Genomic DNA, 18,833 nt, shown 5'->3' with positions numbered 1-18,833 from the left:
CCGGGGGCACGGTTTTCTTGTGCAGTAGCTGTGCAACTTTTATCCAACTCGTAAAGAATATTAATGATAGAACATGAGATAGTAAGATGTAGGTATGGATAATTAGAACCTGGGGGGGGGGAATAAAACAACAGAAAACCTACGAAGGCAGAAGGTATAATCACTAAAATTTTATGCGGACAAATTTTTATTTTTTTTGGCAATATTTATATAAAAAGAACTGTTCCAGGCCTAACCGGTTTGGCTCAGTGGATAGAGCGTCGGCCTGCGGACTGAAGGATCCCGGGTTCGATTCCAGGTCAAGGGCATGTACCTTGGTTGTGGGCACATCCCCCAGTAGGGGGTGTGCAGGAGGCAGCTGATCGATGTTTCTAGCTCTCTATCTCTCTCCCTTCCTCTCTGTAAAAAATCAATAAAATATATTAAAAAAAAAAAAAAAAAAAAAAGAATTGTCCCAGCCCTAACCGGTTTGGCTCAGTGGCTAGAGCATCGGCCTGCGGACTGAAGGATCCCAGGTTCGATTCCAGGCAAGGGCATGTACCTTGGTTTCAGCACATCCCCAGTAGGGGGCGTGCAGGAGGCAGCTCATCGATGTTTCTAACTATCCCTCTCCCTTCCTCTCTCTTTTTTTTTTTTTAAATACATTTTTATTGATTTCAGAGAGGAAGGAAGAGGAAGAGAGAGATAGAAACATCCATGATGAGAGAGAATCATTGATGGGCTGCCTTCCGAAAGCCCCCCACTGGGGATCGAGCCCGCAACCCGGGCATGTGCCCTTGACCAGAATCGAACCTGGGACCTTTCAGTTCGAAGGCCGACGCTCTATCCATTGAGCCAAACCGGCTAGGGCTCCCTTCCTCTCTTAAAAAAATCAATTTTATATATATATATATTTATTTTTTTTTTTAAAGGACTATCCCAATGGAAACAATTATATTAAAATGTGAATGGAAAAGGCATTCTATGTAGTAATTGGCCTGCCCAGCGAGAGTGGCGCAGTGGGTTGGTCATCGTCCTGTGCACCAGAAGGTTGCCAGTTTGATTCCCAGTCTGGGCACATACGGAAGGCAACTGATGTTCCTCACATCAATGTTTCTTTCTCTCTCTCTCCCTTCCTCTCTCTAAGCATGTCCTTGGGTGAGGATTTTTTAAAAATACTAATAATAAACCCATAAAAATTTATTTCTCTCTCACTAGTGGTTCAAGGCCAGCATGGAAGCCTGATGTGTTGGGATCCCAAACTACATATACCATTTCTGAGATGCTGCCTTCATGTGCTTCTTCAAAGATGGCTCACACCCACTTCCCTAGTCTTACCTGCAGGAAGATGGAAGGATAAAAGAAGGGCATGCTTTTCTCCATTTACAGGCGTGACTCAAAAATTGCAGGCACTACTCTGCGATGACTCCCCACGCTCACCCCTAAACAAGGCTCACCCAAGGTCTGGCCTGCCTGCCTCTCCAGCCCCTCATCTTGAGTTGCTCCACAGCCTGCACCCAGCACAGCAGCCACGCTCTGGTCTCTCCACCCCCTCTGCGCTGTGCACTTTCAGCACCCTGCCTGGCGGGCTCTTTCCACCCTCACCCCCTTCACCCAGACTCTGCACTAATGTTTTTCCTCTGCAAAACCCTCCCTGGTGTCTCCTTCACTTCTCAGTCACACACCCCTCTGCCAGTACATTATTACATCGAGTATTATATCTACCATATCGTGCATTTTAATAGCTCTGAAATCAGAGGGCGTCTGCAATGGGCAGTGACTTACAACTGCTCTTGGCCTCTAGTGAAACCAAGTCCTCCCAGAGAGCATTTATTTTTGCTTTTCCCAGGCAGTACTGTGTGGATGGCAGCCTCTAAGATGAGCCTCAATGATCCCTGCCTCTTGGTATTCATGTCCTGTGTATCTCCTCCCCTTGAAACATTGATGAGAGGAGCATCCATTGGCTGCCTCCTGCATCTCCCCACTTACTGGGGATCGAGCCTGCAACGCCCCCCCGGGGGGGGGGGGCGGAAGGGAGGGCGTGTGCCCTGACCAGGAATCCAACCTGCGACCTCTTGGTTCCTGGTCGATGCTCAACCATTGAGCCATACTGGCTGGGCCTGAATTTTTTTTTTTTTTTAAGAGTCTAATTTATCCATGCTTTTCTTTTTTGGCTTTTGGGTGATGTGTCCTGCTTAGGATAGTCATTTGAAGAAAACCCCTAGTTTAAGAGCTAATTAAAAAGAAAAAGTGGCAAGCTTCACCCCACTTCTGCAAGAGAAACACAATGAACATTGAGAAAGACTTGCCCAATTTTTCACTGGATCCATAGCTTAGGAGAGGGAGAGCCTACAGCTTTACTGCTCACTGAGTGTCTTTATTTGAATTTCTGGCAAACACATCAAATTCAACAGAAGTAAAACCCAGACAAACCTTTTTCCTCAAATTAGGACTTTCCTATTTCAGTCTCAGGAATCCAAACTCAGAGGTCATCTCTGTCCTCCTTTCATCCCTCCCGTACCTAGCCAGAAATTGACATGTCTTACTCTTCCTGTTCTCACTATTCCAGATCTCCTCCCTATTCCAGATCCTCATCCCTCAAATCTGAATTGTCACTATAGCATCTCCACTTGTCTCTGGTTGCTACTTGCCAATATCCTCATCCTGCAAGGAAGTTCTCAGGGATTCCCCCCACCATTATCTCCTTAAACTGTTCATTATATATATAATGTTACTTAAAAATATGTACAAACATAAAACTGGGCATTAACTTATCCTTAGAGCCCCATCTGACTCTAAAACCAAAACAAACTTACAATTCAAATATAAACAAAAGCGTAAAACAAAAAAAAATTGACGTTACCGTTTAGTGCCAGATGCTGTTCTGTTGACTGTTCTGCTAACCCTGTTGCCATGGCACCGACGGCCTTCTGGAATTCCATGTGCTTGCAGTGTTATGGGCCCTGATGGGCAATTTTCTACTCTTTTCTTCTCTTGGCACTTTCTGTGAAACCTTGGTTAACATAGTCAGTCACCAGGAAATTGCGCCTTCACTTTAACATAGATGCATCATGTATATATTAATTCCTCCTCTACTCTGTTCTCCTCAGCTTGTGACAAAGGAACTTGGTTCCATAAATATAGACGCAGATATGGACAATGAATCCAAGACATCAGAGGGGAATACACAACTATAAATGGACATCTAGATAAGTCTGAGCTTTCTTAGATTAAAATGTTAAATATTCATAGCAGCATTATTCACGCTAGATAAAAAGGTAAGAAGCAATCCAAGTGCCCATCAGCAGGTGAGTTTGTGGTGTATACATACAAATGGAATATTATTCAGGCTTAGAAAGGAAATTCTTGGCACATGGATAAACTTTGAGAATATTATTCTAAGTGACATAAGGACAAAAGGACAATACTATGATTCCACTTATGTGAGTTACTTAGACCAGTCAAATTCATAGAGACATAAAATAGACTGGTAGTTACCAAGGGCTGGGGTGGGGTTGGGGGATGAGGAGTTAGTGTTAATGGGTATAGAGTTATAGTCTTACAAGATGAAAAGTGTTCTGTGGGTAGATGTGGTGATATACAATGTGAAGGTACTTAACGTCATTGAATTCTACACTTTAAAAATGGCCAAGATGCTGTGGTACATTTACACAATGGAATACTATGCAGCAATAAAAAAAGAAAAACTCTTACCATTTGCAACAGCATGAACGGATCTGGAGAGTATTATGCTAAGTGAAATAAGCCAGTCAGAAAAAGATAAGTATCACATGATCTCACTCTATGTGGAACCTAATGAACCAAATAAACTGATGAACAAAAACAGACCCAGAGACACAGAAGCATGAACAGACTGTTGAACCTCAGAGGGAAGGCAGGGGAGGATGGGTGGGAAGAGATCAACCAATGTACTTGTGTACACATAACCATAACCTGTAGACACAGACATTGGGGTGGTGAGGGCCTGGGTGTGGGCTGGGGGATAGAAGCAGGCTGGAAGAGGTTAATGGGGGGGGGGGGGGAAGGAGGACCTATGTAATACTTTCAACAATATTTTTAAAATATATTTTATTGATTTTTTTTTACAGAGAGGAAGGGAGAGGGATAGAGAGTTAGAAACATTGATGAGAGAGAAACAGATGAGAGAGAAACATTGATCAGCTGCCTCCTGCACACCCCCTACTGGGGATGTGCCCGCAACCAAGGTACATGCCCTTGACCAGATTCAAATCTGGGACCCTGCAGTCTGCAGGCAGATGCTCTATCCACTGAGCCAAACCGGTTAGGGCTCAACAATATTTTTTTTTTAAATATATTTTATTGATTTTTTACAGAGAGGAAGAGAGAGCGATAGAGAGTTAGAAACATCGATGAGAGAGAAACATCGATCAGTTGCCTCCTGCACACCCCCTACTGGGGATGTGCCCGCAACCAAGGTACATGCCCTTGACCGGAATCGAACCTGGGACCTTTCAGTCCGCAGGCCGACACTCCATCCACTGAGCCAAACCGGTTAGGGCTCAACAATATTTTTTTAAAAATGGTTAATTAATATGGTAAATTTTATGTTATGTATATTTACCACAATTTAAACTTTAACAAATATTATCAAGTGGAAGACCAAAGTTTTTAAGTGCTTGTAGAGAACTCATGGGCTCTGAATTGTGTAGACCCACACACCCTGCAGTCCACACTGCTTTCATCTGTTCTCCACCCTATGCTCCTATCCTGGGATCCTAAGAGTAACCTTCCTCTGACTCAGTTACCTCTCAGCTCTCCCCAGCACCAACCTGCAGCTCCAGCTAACTGGTGTCCACCAAACTCAACACGTATTCTCACCTCCTTGCCTTGGCTTGTGCCTTTCCCTGTCTAAAATACACACTTTCCTCTGCTTGGTTAAATCCCTTCTCCTCCTCACAATGAGATAGTCCCAGGCCACAGTGAGTGCCAATACTCCCCATTTAGCATTAGTTGCCCATTCTAAATTATGTTATTACTTACTCTTTCAATCACTCAACAAACATTTATTGAGCCTAGGCCATATTCATGACAATGTGCTAGGCCTCTGAATCAAATGCTGTGTTTTCTGCTTATCATCTCTCCCACAGTCCCCGACACATTTCACAGGTGTTTGCTGCAGTGGTTTGGGTGATGTTGCACTGGTCTGGACTGTCACTTTCCTCATATGGACAGCAAGTTTTAAACTACTGAAATCAGGAATAGTGTAATCTCAGAACTTCCCTAACATAACAGGATATTGTTAGTAATGGTAATTTTTTAAAAAATCGATATTAAAAAGCAGTTGTCAGTACAAGGAAGGTTTCCGAATTGAGTGCAGTAGAGATTGTGTGGTAGGGGACTCTAGACCTAGTTACTGGAGGTTTCCTTGATGATGGTAGGAATGGTTTTGGTCATGAAGGTCTGTGGTCATCAAGGACATGTGCTATTTCCAACCTTCCTTTGAATACCATTTACCTAAGATAACTGCACAAACAAAATAACCTTATTCATACGTTAGGCAGTGTTTGCAGAGACTGAGTTGCAAGGACACTGAATACAATCAATTTCTTGAACTCGGATTTGTGTTTAAAAACACATTATATTCAAGCTCTGGGTATTTTACTTACAGAATTTTGCACGTAGCCCACTTCTTTCTGCACAAAGATAAAATGTTATTTGTATTTGCTTAATTCTCCATTATTTTGCCGTGTCAACATGATTTTGTACCCCCAGTCATTGCACCGTTGGTCCCAGGTTACGTTGCTTTTCACTCTCAGCCTTTTCCGACCTTCATTTTCTCTCTTTATGTTCTTGAATATGGCTTTGCGGAGCAGGGTGTGCCTCCCCGAGATCCACAACAATCACCTCCCTAGAAAACGTCACTCCTTTCAAAGGCCTTCTGGTGTTATCAGTAACTGACGGGGCTCCACTGACAGGGATGTGTGCTCCTCGCAAATCAGCGTCCTGCAGGAGAGTGGGACAGACTGTGTGAGTGACCACCTCATGAACACAACAAGCCCTGCTTTTGAAGATACAGGTTATAGGTACATGGTTAGTAAGGAGCAGAGAAGTGCCACTAAGTGATAGAGGAAAGCTGTGATAATCCATCATTTTCGTAGGGTTTTGAAAAGCCAGCACTGACATACTCCAACAGCATTTGGTAACGTGTGTTGTTCTCTCTGTGCAGCCGTCAAACCCGGGAGCTGCCTGGATCATCTTTCTGCGTCCAGCTGGGCCTGGGTCTTCTGTTGGGAGGGCGTGTGAGTTGTTCCTTTTAGGGAGCTCCAAACATGGAGCTAAGAAGCCCTGGCAGTGTCTGTGTGCTGGTGTAGGAGGAGCCTAGAACTCAGAAGGGACACAGGTCTGGTCCTGAGCTAAGCCACAGGGGAGGAATGACCTTGAACAATTTGTGTCACTTTCTCATTTGTTGGATCCCTAGATGATCTCCAAGGCCTCCTCCAGCTCTAAGCTTCGAGGATTCTGAGAAAAGCGGCAAAATGAGGGGGAATTATTAAGAAAAACACAAATGTAGCAATGAAGAATGAGTATATGTCTTAGGCTTGGCATATGTAAATCGTTAATAACATGAACCAACAAAGCTAAGAAGAATGGTTTAAATGACCATGGACGTTACACTCCTTCCAGGTACAGACCTAAATCACAGGCAACAGCATCCCTTATTATGCCTAGCCACGTAAGTGACCGCCTTTACCATCAGACAGATCCTAAACTGCCCTTGCGAGGTGAAAAGCCCATCACCTTTGGATGGTTTTCTTTTATTTTGCCCTCCATGTCCTCTTTGTTTTTCAAGTATGTGGCCACCATTTCTTTACTCTGTCTGTGGACAAGAATGCCAGGCTTCATGATTTGCCTTAGAGTCCTAAAAATAAATACATAAATAAATAAATAAATAAATAATCAATCAGCAGGGATTTTAAAATTCATGCATATTAGCAACCATTATCACATGCAAAAATGGCTTTCTACAACATTCTATGGCAGACTTACTTTTCTTGGTCTCCTGGATTGCTTGTCTGCACATTATCAGTTAAACAATCTTCACAAGGACCGTTTTCTGACTCTTCAATTTTCTTGCTTTGGAAACTGAAAGTGAACAAGCAAACAATTCAGAAAAAGGAAAAATCATCTTGATTTTAAGACTGGCATGGAACTTCATGTTTAAAGAGGCAATTAGCATTTCTCAAACCCTGAATGGAAAAAAGTAGATCGCTACAGCATTATTATTTGATCTATTTTAAATTATTTGATCTTATTTCAAGATACATTTGCTAGTGTGACTTGAAATCTGATCCCAATTTATCAGCATGGATTTATACCATTTATATAAAAACAGCATCAATAAAAAGAGGATGGAAGTAAAGCAAATTAGGAGGAGGATGAAGATGATGATTGCTGTGGTGTCAGAGCTCATAGGCTCAGCTAGAAGACTTATCCACTCTCGCAATCACGGTTTGTCCAAATATTCTTTTTCAGCTCAGTTTGAAAGTAGGTCTCTTGTTCTTGAAGTTTTCTAGAAACAGAAGAATAAAAGGCTGTTTTCATTGTTCTTTTGACCAGCTTCGTAAAAGATGCTCCGCTGTGTGACCGCTCAGCTCACCACCCCTCATCCCCAAAACTATCCGAATCCAAGGAGAGAGGCACTGGAGCATCTGGAGCTGAGCCCCGCTACCCTTTCTCCTCTCTTCAGTGACATCACAGACTCATGGAACCATGGAGTTAGACAGGCTGGAGCCCAGCCCAACCCCACCCATCACCTGGAATCACGAAAACCACAGAGCTCTCCTCTGGGCTGCTGTCCGTCTGTCCTCTTCTCTGAGTCGGTGGGGTGGAGGTCACCTGACACCATCTTGGCCACTCTTCGGACAAGGATTTTCTTCCTACTCTCAGAACGCCATCCTTCCTTACCTTAACCGGAGCCTGCTAAACTTACTGCTTTTTTCAGACCATAAACAATCAGTCCACTTCCTCCTTATCAATTCCCGCTTTGTAGCCCTGAGGCCGGTAATCAACTCACCTCCTAGTAGCGTTCCCTCCAGACCTCACAGCCCACGTCTCTCTCATCTCATCCCACATCAATGGACCTACTTGCTGGACACAAAGAGCACCGGCAGCTCTAGAGGCCGTGGCCGAGATGACCAGAGCCAAGATGACCCCTGACCCACCCTAACTTCAGGTGAGTGAGTGGTGCCCCTGACAAGGGAGGGCAGAGCTGGGATTTTCTGAGAAAAGGAAGGTACAAAGGAGTATGGTTGCGGCTGCCAATCACATCTGTGAAAGTCAAAAGGTGAGCTGAGGGGTCTGTGGGCTGCAGCGACACTGACTACCTTTCAGAAAGGCAAGGTCTATGGCTTCTTCACCTTTGTGTACTCTACCAAGTCAGGACCTGGAAATTCCATAAATATTTAGTAAGTGTGTGCGTATCTGAGCACAAGGGGAGTTTCCTGAAGGGCTCAGGCTAAGGCTGATTTTGCAGAACATGTGCACCTCTGAGCCACTCGGCCGTCAGCAGATTCCTGGATGACGTATTCTCCAGCCAGGGCTCCCAGATGAAGACTCAGATACACTACTGTCAGACTGAGATTTTAAGAGTCCAAATCTTCTCATGTCTCATGGATACACAGATTTTTTGGGGGAGATGGGGGTATTTTATATCTAGTTACTGGTGGTTACACTGAGTTAGACACATGTAAAAACCCATTAAATTTGTGTACTTAAGATTAGTACACTTCATGCCCTCTACTGTGTGGATATTATCCTATATAATAAAAGGCTAATATGGCAAATCAACAGAACGATGGAACGACCAGTCGCTATGATACACACTGACCACCAGGGGGCAGACGCTCAACGCAGGAGCTGCCCCCTGGTGGTCAGTGCACTCCACCAGGGGAGTGCTGCTCAGCCAGAAGCCAGGCTCAGAGCTGGCGAGCACAGTAGTGGTGGCGAGGGCCTCTCTCGCCTCTGGCAGCGGTAAGGAGCAGCGAGCAGGTGGGCAGTAAGGAGTGAGGGGTCCCAGACTGCAAGAGGGTGCAGGCCAGGCTGAGGGAAACCCCCCCCCCTGAGTGTACGAATTTCGTGCACCGGGCCTCTAGTACTTAAATAAAAAATAAAAAAGGGGCCCATCCCCATACTTAAATTTGAGTGTGTGTGGTACGGAGTAGTGCTGGACTGACTAGAGGGCACTGCTGCTGGTTGGTCTGTCTCCAAGACTGTTCACCACACATACTCTAAGACCAGAGACCTTTAGCAAGGACACAGCAGTAGCAACAAGTAAGGGCTGGATAAGACTTTACCTAAGGGCTTTCTTTCACTGAATGTGGCTTGGGAATCATACCTTAAATTTATATGTATAGTTAATATACTATAATACATGGAGGGTTACTTGACTTTGGTCTCTAAATCATATTTTAAATGCACAGGGAGCCGGTCACTATCATCAGGGCAAGCCTCTGGTGGTTACTGAACTGCAACTGATGCCATGGGGTTTTACTCGTAGATGGGTCTCCAGGGCCTAACACTATGTGCCTCTCACACAGAAGGTTTGTACTAAAAAATTATTTGTGATGGGACATTACTACCAATATTAAAGAAATAAAAAATATTCTGACAGTACCATGAACAATCGTATGCTAACAAATTGGTTAACCTAGCTGAATGAAAATGTTCCTAGAAACACAAAACCAATGAAGACTGAATAATGAAGAAATAGAAAATCTGAGTGAGAACTGTAATAAGGAGACTTAATCAATAGTCAAAAAGTCCCAACAAAGAAAAGTCCTGGACCAGATGGTCTCACTGGGGAATTCTATCAGACATTTAAAAAAGGAACACCAATCTTTCTCAAAGACTTCCAAAAATTGTAGAAAATGGAACATTTTCTAACTTATTCTATAAGGCCAATATTACCCCAACAACAAAGCCAAGGACAATACAAGAAAAGAAAACTAAAGCCCAATATTCCTTATGAATACTGAGGCAAAAGTCCTCAACAAAGTACTAGCAAACTGAACTCAGCAGCATATTAAAAGGATTATATGACCATAACCAAGTAGGATTTATTCCTGGAATGCAAGGATGGTTCAACATGCAATACACCATATTAACAGAATAAGGGGGGAAAATAAATTATGTCAATTGATTCAGAAAAGGTATTTGACAAAATTTAACATTTCTTCATGATAAAAAAAAAAATCAACAAACTAGGAATAGAAGGAAACTACCCCAACATAATAAAGGCTACATATAGAAACCTCACAGCTAACATCATAATGTTGAGAAAATATTTGCAAATCACATATATGGTCACAGATTAATATCCAGAATATATAAAGGACCCCTATAAGTTTGTGTTTACGTGTTTTATAAATATATAAAGAACTCAACAACAACAAAAACAACCAACCCAATTAAAAAACGGGCAAAGGACTTGAATAGACATTTCTACAAAGAAGATATACAAATGGCCAAAAACCATATAAAAAGATGCTCAACATCACTAATAACTAGGGAGCAAATCAAAACCACAGTAAGATACCACTTTACACCCATTAAGAAGGCTAGCATTAAAAAGAAAATTAAAAAAGAAAGAAAATAGAAAATGACAAGTGTTTGGTAAGAAAGTGGAGAAATTGGGACCCTTGTGCATTGCTGGTGAGAATGTAAAATGTGCAATCACTGTAGGAAATAGTATGGCAGCTACACAGAAAATTAAACACAGAATTACATATCATCCAGCAATTCCACTTCTGGGCATATACTCAAAAGATATGAAACCATGGACCTGAGCAGATATTTGTACACCCATATTCATAGCAACTTTATTCACAATAGCCAAAAGGTGGAAACAATCCAAGTGTCCAGTAATAGGTGAATGGATAAACAAAATGTGGTATATACATACAAAGGAATGCTACTCAGCCGTTAAAAAGAACAAAATTCTGGCACATGTTGCACATAGATGAACCTTGAAGGCATTATGCCAGGTAAAGTAAGGCAGCCATAAAAGGCCTGATTTCACCTATATATCAGATACCTGGAATAGTCAAATTCATCGACACAGAAAGTAGAATAGAGGTTACTTACCAGGTGCAGAGATGAGGGGGAGATGGTGAGTTATTATTTAATGGGTACAGAGTTTCTGTTTAGGAAAGTTAAAACATTCTGGAGATGGATAGAGGTGATAGCTGCATACCATTGTGAATATACCGAATGACACTAAAGTGTACACTTAGAAATGGTTAAAATGGCCCGTTTTGTGTTGTATGTGTTTTATCACAATTAAAAACATATTTGTGGAACAAAGGGAAGTGGCTTGGTATGAGGCAGGCCCTGGGGGAAAAAAAACTAGCACAGAGCGACCTTGTTTCAATCTCCATCCATTTGCTCATCTGTTGCTCACTGTGAATGTCCTGGCCCCTCCCTCAGACCTTTACCTGTCCCCACCTCCAAGTCCTACAGGTCCAGGTCTTGGATTGCTCCTCCATGATGCCATCGTCACCTGCTGGGCTTCCTGGCTTCCTCTCAGCTGTCACTGCAGCTCAGTGACACACTACATCACCTACCTGCATTCAAACCCTTGCCCTGCCCAGCTCCAGCTGCAGGCACCCTGGGAAGTGGCAGCATCTTTCCCATTCTTTGTCATTTCTCTCCTCCCTCCTCACTTACCCCTTGGCCTCAGGCTCTCAGAACCCTGCAAATTTCATTCCCTCCTGTCATCAAAGCCTGCTTTCTAATCCTTCACTCTAAGAATTCCTGATAGAAATGTAAAGTGTTCCCACTCTCAAGGATCTTTATATTTCAACTAGAGGCCCAGTGCACAAAATTCATGCATGGGGGCGGGTGTCCCTCAGCCCAGCCTGTACCCTCTCCAATCTGAGACCCCTTGAGGGATGTCTGACCACCTGTTTAGGCCCGATTCCACTGGGCAGTTGGACATCCCTCTCACAATCCAGGACTGCTGGCTCCCAACTGCTCGCCTGCCTCTGCCTGAATGCCCCTAACCACTTCTGCCTGCCAGCCTGATCACCCTCTAACCACTCCCCTGCCAGCCTGATCAACGCCTATCTGCTCCCTGGCTGGTCTGATTGCCCCTAACTGCCCTCCCCTGCAGGCCTGGTCCCCCCGCAACTGCCCTCCTCTGCTGGCCCAGTCACCCCTAACTGCCCTCCCCTGCAGGCCTGTTCCCCTGCAACTGCCCACAACTGCCCTCCCCTGCAGGCCATCTTGTGGTGGCCATCTTGTATCCACATGGGGGCAGCCGTCTTTGACCACATGGGGGTGGCCATCTTGTGTCTTGGAGTGATGGTCAATTTGTATATTATTCTTTTATTAGATAGGACAAGGGCTTAAAGCAAAAGCAAAACAGGGCAGAATTTCAGGCATCAGCCAGCAGATAGGGAGTTCTCTTTGGAGCCAGGAGGGCTTTTCTGGTGGCCATGGCATTTGTCACATTGCGGTCAGACATGGGTTCCTCCCAGGCTGAGCAGCCTGCTCTGCCTCCTCCTCCTGCCTCGAGGCCCCTTTGGGGTAGTGGCCAGAGGATGTGCACTCCTGGCGACAGGTTCTACAGCATCTTGTGCTCCAGCTGGGCCTTGATCCATATGAGCTGGTGAGATCCTTTGACGAAAGCATGATGCTTGAATTACAGGATCAAGATGAGGACATTCAGAGGACTCACAGTCACAGCTGCCTCGATTTGAAAACCAGGGTGAGCACAGGACCCAGTCCTGGTTCATCAGTCACAGTTCAGGGGTCAACATGTGCTCTGAGTCATCTCAGTTAGTCTCAGTGTCAGGACATTTGCAGAAACTGCCAGCACAGAAGTGTAAACCGGAATCTGAACATTCAGATGTATGAGCCAGTGCCTCTCCTTTTGGCCTTGCTGGTCTGAGTGAGGTTTATGTCTCTTGCGATCTAAGATTCCTGATCAACACGTAATAATAAACACCATACTGCCTCCCTTTCTGAGCTCTTGATTCCTAACATGAGATTCCTGCATTCCTCACATGAGAGCCATTGAGCCCGTTCACTACCTTGTTGGACATTACATAGGTTCACCCAGCCTCAGTGACAAGGGAAATGGAACGAGTTCCTTTTCTCTTTTATCAAATCAGCTCAGTCTTTTCCCTACCACAGCCAGTGGGCTGCTTGGAGGTCTTCTTTTAGATTTTAGAAGGCTAAATGGAAGTTACTGAAACTCCTCAACATCAAGGTATGGTATTTAACAGGACACTTGTATTGAAATAGGGTTTTTTTTCCCTACATTAATAGACAGCAAATCAGATATGGGGCTTTATTGTGTTAGGCCAAAAGAAGTTGGTGATGAAATCATGCACTGTCTGTTCCACAGTCCCACCTAGGAGATCCAGTCTGCTCACCCTACACCAATCCCCAAATGCCACAGTTCAGCAGAAGAGCCTGCCAATTCACTGCAAAAGATGTGGCAAGACTTTACAGCTAATATCTATTCACCTGGAATCAAAACGTCTCTGAGAGAGAAAGTGTTAGAAGGAGGGCACTGGCAATATGACAAGATAACCACCCGTAATTGAGTTAGTACATCCCTGACTTCGACCACGATAGACACAACACGCAAGCGCTCACCCATTCCAGGGAACATTTTAAAGTCTCCCTGTCTCATGCTCTACTGCAGACCTCAGGACGAAGGAGGAATACAGCGTTGGGGATTCTGCCACCACTGCCCGAGCCATCATTCCAACGGCCCCACTCCACCCTTCAGGTTTGTGAAGGACACACGGAGGTTACCTAAGTATATCCTGCCCCTGAGCTCAGAGCTTCACCATCCACTCAGTACCATGAGCCAGAAACCTGGAAGTCAGCACAAGCCTTCTCCTCTCGCCCCCTCCATCTAATCAATGACCACATCCAGCTGATTGACATCCTAATCTTTCTCCAATCCACTCCTCCTTTTCATCTCTACCTCCTGTGACCCAAGGTCAGTCAGGATGTCATTAACTCTACCTGGACTACTACAAGAGCTGCCTAACTGGTCTTCTTACCTCTGAATTTGTTCCTCTTCAATCCACCACTTACCGACCCATCAAAGTGTTCTTGGTCAAATACAATTCTAGCGATGCTATTCGTGGCCTAACCTCTTCATCAGCTCCCCATCACCTATCAAATAAACTGTCTGAATCTAGTCCCGCCTCCTTTCTTTGGCCCGTTTCCATCATGCTGCTTAGAATTCTCCACTGTCCTTGGCACTGTCTGCGCCCTGCACCTCTTGACCCTTGTCAGCCCGGCCTGACGCCTAATCATCCCTCATGGTTCACCTAGAAGCCTTTTCTGCTCCCCACCCACCCTTTGGCGCTCTGCAGGGCTTCCTGAGTTCTACTGAAATAATTTCTTCTCCTGTCTGCAGTACGCCCGATGGAGTTCCTTGAGAACAGTGGCTGAGGCTTACCTGTTGTTGTATACTCTGAGTTTGGCATCCATTTGAAAAATACTTATTGAGAGCCTCCTGTGTGGGTACCGTTTCACGGGCTGGGGATGTGGTGCTGAGCAAGGCAGCAAGCACCTGCATTTCATGGCACAGACAGTCTACTTCTAAAAGACACGAGAGGTCTATTCTGTGGAACGAGCTGGACTCTACAGGTGCAGATAGAAAGCAGATCTCCAAACTCCTTTTAGTTTAGAACTTCTTCCCTTCTCCAGCCTGGCTCTGACAAAGCTTGATGGTGGTCATTGCTATCTCTTTCCACTCCAGACAGTCCTCTCCCACGCCACACTTCATGCTGCATGCCATTAGAAAGGATTCAGCAATTTTAAAAGTTGAGGAAGTAGACTTGGGGATATATTCTGTTTGAGTGCGATGGGATACATTTCTACGATTTCCAGAGACCTCCATGTACAGTGAAGTCACTGCTGGCTGTCCTGGTATAGGAATGGCTTCCAGGAATGTCCCCGCCGCCCCCGCCACTCCCCTGATGCCCGGCATCATGAAACAGAGGTGCAGGGCCAGAGGCGGATAACAACATGGAAGTGTCCTACAGCACCTGGTGCTGGACATGAGAAACAGGCTTGAAGGGTTGAGAGCTAGAAGCTAGTCTACAGTTCAGTTCTGAATCATCTCAGTTTCTGAGTGGATTAAGTCAAGACTGACAGTGCTCCTAGCCATCTCTCAGAAGCAAACATGTATTCTCTTGGGAGGAAAATAACATTATTTTAGGCTTCAAATTATCGCTATAATTTTTCTTATACAATGACCACTTTTCAAAATAAAAAATAGTCAGGCATTCAAGGACACAAATTGATGTATTTAAAAATCAAGGGGAAAAACCCCTAAATTCTCTTGTGTTTGAGCCATTTTTGGGTTTGCAGTTAGCATTACCTTAAAACAGAATTTAGTATGTAATAAATTTAGCATCACAACCTAGTGGAGGAAAGAATTCTATTTAATACATGTGTTTATTGACACCATGGATAACTGGTTAGCCATCTGAAAGGAAAATAAAGTTGGGTCCATACTTCAAAATTATGAAACCTTCCAAATGAATCAAATACTTAAGTGGGAAAAATGAAATCATGCAAGTTCCAGAAGAAAACATGAGAGAATTTCTTCATAGCTGGTATTGATTTAAGAGAGGAAGGGAGGGGAAGAGAGAGATAGAAACATCAATGATGAGAGAGAATCATTGATTGGCTGCCTCCTGCTCGCCCCCCACTGGGGATAGAGGCTGCAGGCCCACACTCTATCCACTGAGCCAAACGGGCTAGGGCTAGCTGGTATTTCTTTATATGTGAAAGGCCTTTGACTCGAACTCTAAAGTCATAAAAGATTAGACTGGTACATCTCAGTAGCTAAACATAAAAACTCTCTGGATGGCCAAAAGATACCATTCACCAAGTAAAATATAAATGACAAACAGGAAAATCATTTGCTATTCATATTCACAACCAGGCAAAAAGCTAGACTCTTTACTATATAAAGAACTCAGAAAGTGATGAGAAAACACTAACAATCCAATATAAAATGGATAGTGATTGAAAAGAAAAGTCTCTTCAATGTATGAAAGATGCTCAATTCATAGAAAAGAAGTGCAAATCAAAATTATGCTGACACCGTTTTTTTACCCATTAGATAGTCCAAAATCCAAAAATTTGGTAATACTCTGTGTTTCTGAGGCTGCCTGGAAACAAGTCCTTCAATCATTACTGGTGGAATTGTTAGTTGTGCATATGAAAGGTGATTTGGCAACATCAAAGTAACAAATATTTGAGCCAGAAATCCCACTTTGAGGAATTTATCCTGCAGATGTACTTGTATAAGAACAAACTGGTTTATTATATATTCACTGTACATTATTTGCAACATGAGGTTGGAAAACACCCAAACATACATCAGTGGGGGACTGGTTAAATAATTTATGGTACATCCTCAATGGATGTTATGCAATTGTTAAGAAAATTAACTTTTACACAAACATATCCAAGGAACTTATGCTAAAATGCACAGTGTATATTTGTTAGCTTTTGTGTTGAAAGAGGAAAAGTCCATATTTACATTTCATTGGACAACGACCAATGGAACAAAATATGCATCGCAGAAACACTTATACATTCATAGAGACATGGTACAGGACAAGCAGCATTATAAACCAGTGGAGAAAGTATGAATGAAGCTGGGGGCATATTTAAATGGAAAAAAATAAGAATCAGATTTCCACTTTATACTATACACAAAGTCAATACCAGGTGGAATAAAGATCTCAATGTGAAAAAGCAAACTTTGAAACTTCTGAAAATAAGTATTGGTTTAGGTACCAGGATAGGAAAGAACTAACCATAAAGGAAAAAGTTAGAAAATATGACTACATTCAAATTAACTTACATGAACAAAGATACCTTAAACAAAGTGAAAAGAAGTGCCACAGTATGAAAGAAGGTGTTTATAATATATATAAAACCAAGGATTAGTATTCAGAATGTAAAGAAATACTACAAAATAAATTTTAAAAAATAAAATTTAAAAAATTCAACAGAAAAATGGGCAAAGGATATAAACAATATAAACAGGCCATTTCCAAAAAAGGATACATAAATGGCCAATAAACGTGTGAATATATGCTCAACCTCCATAGCAATCAGGGGCATATAAATTAAAATAACAAGACACCATCTCATACACACTGGAGAAGTAAAAATTAAAGTCTATCAGTGCCATGGTAACCATTGACATTCAGACCCTAAAGTTAGCAATGGGAGTTCTTTGAAGTTATATGTGGTCACATGACTTGCTTTGGCCAAATAAATGTGAACAGAAGGGATGTGTCACTTCTGTGCAGGAACGTGAGCTGTTCGCTCTTTTCCCTGCCTCTCAGCAGTACACGTCAGGATGGGGTCTCCGCAGCCCAGGCCCTGAGTGACTATGCTGAACTTCACTGCAGGTGTGCACTGCACTTGCAGCATGAATGAGAAATAAACCTTTGAATCAGGCCACTGAGATTTTTGTGGTTGTTGGTTATTGTGGCAAAATTTAGTTATCCTGACTGATATAACCTTACTTGTTGGTGAAGAAGTGGAACAGCAGGGAAGCTCACATACTGCTGACAGGAGTCTAAGCTGGTGCGTCCCTGGAGAAAAGTTTGGAAACGGTTAGTCAGCTTGATGATGTGCATACCCTTCAATCCATGTATGCACAGGATAATGATCCAAAATTTTTATTGTAGTTTTATTTTAAGAAAAAAATTGAATATAACCTCAATGTCCATCAATAGGATATGGATAAATACATTTTGGTAGATTCATATAGATTACTAGAGACCTGGTGCACGAAATTCGTGCACTCTGGGGGGGGGGCGGTCCCTCAGCTCGGTCTGTGCTCTCTTGCAGTCTGGGACCCCTCGGGGGATGTCCGCCTGCCATCCCTAGAGGGATTGGGCCTAAGCTGGCAGTCAGACATCCCTTGCGCAGTCCGGGGCTATCACAGTCCGGGACCCCTCGCTCCTTACCACCCGCCTGCAGCGGAGGCAGGAGAGGCTCCCACCATTGCCACTGTGCTTGCCAGCCATGGGCCTGGCTTCTGGCTGAGCAGCCCTCCCCCTGTGGGAGTACACTGACCACCGGGGGCAGCTCTCGCATTGAGCGTCTGACCCCTGATGGTCAGTATGCATCATAGCAACTGGTAGTTCTGCTGTTTGGTCAATTTGCATATTAGGGTTTTATTATAAAGGATAATAGAGGAACCAAAATAAATAAATCTAAGCTATCTGTCTTAAAATATTTAAATCTCAAAAACATAATTTAGAGTCTAAAAAATCATAGAAGGAGATGTACAGTATGAGTTTATTAAAGTTTAAATAGTATATTCTGAAGTAGATACATAATATATGTAGTAAAAGTATAATGACAGGCATGGACATAAAAAGTATAAAGGACAGGCATGGCTGGTGTGGCTCAGTGTGTCCTGTGCAACATGAGGGTGCTGGTTCAAATCTGGTCAGGGCACATGCCCAGGTTTTGGGCTTGATCCCCAATAGGGGGCATGCAAGAGGTAGTTGATTGATGTTTCTCTCCCTTCCCCTTTCTCTCTCAAATCAATAAAACACTTAAAAACATACAACAACAGCTGAAACCGGTTTGGCTCAGTGATAGAGCGTCGGCCTGCGGACTCAAGGGTCCCAGGTTCGATTCCTGGTCAAGGGCCTGTGCCTTGGTTGTGGGCACATCCCCAGTGGGGGGTGTGCAAGAGGCGGCTGATAGATGTTTCTAACTCTCTATCCCTCTCTCTTCCTCTCTGTAAAAAATCAATAAAATATATTAAAATAAATAAATAAACAAAAACATACAACAAC

At 43.5% G+C, this 18,833-nt stretch overlaps 1 protein-coding gene across 1 annotated transcript; it reads right to left on the bottom strand.

Annotated features, from left to right (window-relative positions):
- Nucleotides 1–5,588: 5,588 nt before the first annotated feature.
- On the bottom strand, nt 5,589–7,690 carry C16H2orf74 (chromosome 16 C2orf74 homolog). The gene is made up of 4 exons (XM_008162452.3): nt 7,338–7,690; nt 7,009–7,104; nt 6,760–6,880; nt 5,589–5,964 (listed from the first exon to the last, which is right to left on the bottom strand). Exons 1-4 carry the CDS (start codon nt 7,430–7,432, stop codon nt 5,791–5,793), a joined length of 486 nt encoding a protein of 161 aa, XP_008160674.1. The 5' UTR covers nt 7,433–7,690; the 3' UTR covers nt 5,589–5,790.
- Nucleotides 7,691–18,833: the final 11,143 nt, after the last annotated feature.

This window comes from Eptesicus fuscus, chromosome 16, assembly GCF_027574615.1.
Source record: "Eptesicus fuscus isolate TK198812 chromosome 16, DD_ASM_mEF_20220401, whole genome shotgun sequence".
Lineage (NCBI taxonomy): Eukaryota > Metazoa > Chordata > Mammalia > Chiroptera > Vespertilionidae > Eptesicus > Eptesicus fuscus.
Note: the sequence above shows the minus strand (reverse complement) of the source record. Positions and strands in the feature narration are given on the sequence as shown.

Bases quoted from the DNA above. Each gene is read 5' to 3' on its own strand.
- C16H2orf74 (XM_008162452.3), bottom strand. From the start codon at position 7,432: ATGAGCTCTGACACCACAGCAATCATCATCTTCATCCTCCTCCTAATT. The intron at 6,881-7,008 runs GTAAGTCTGCCA...ATTTATTTTTAG, and splicing joins AATCCAGGAGACCAAGAAAA to GACTCTAAGGCAAATCATGA. The intron at 5,965-6,759 runs GTGATGGGCTTT...ACTCTCCTGCAG, and splicing joins TAAAAGAAAACCATCCAAAG to GACGCTGATTTGCGAGGAGC.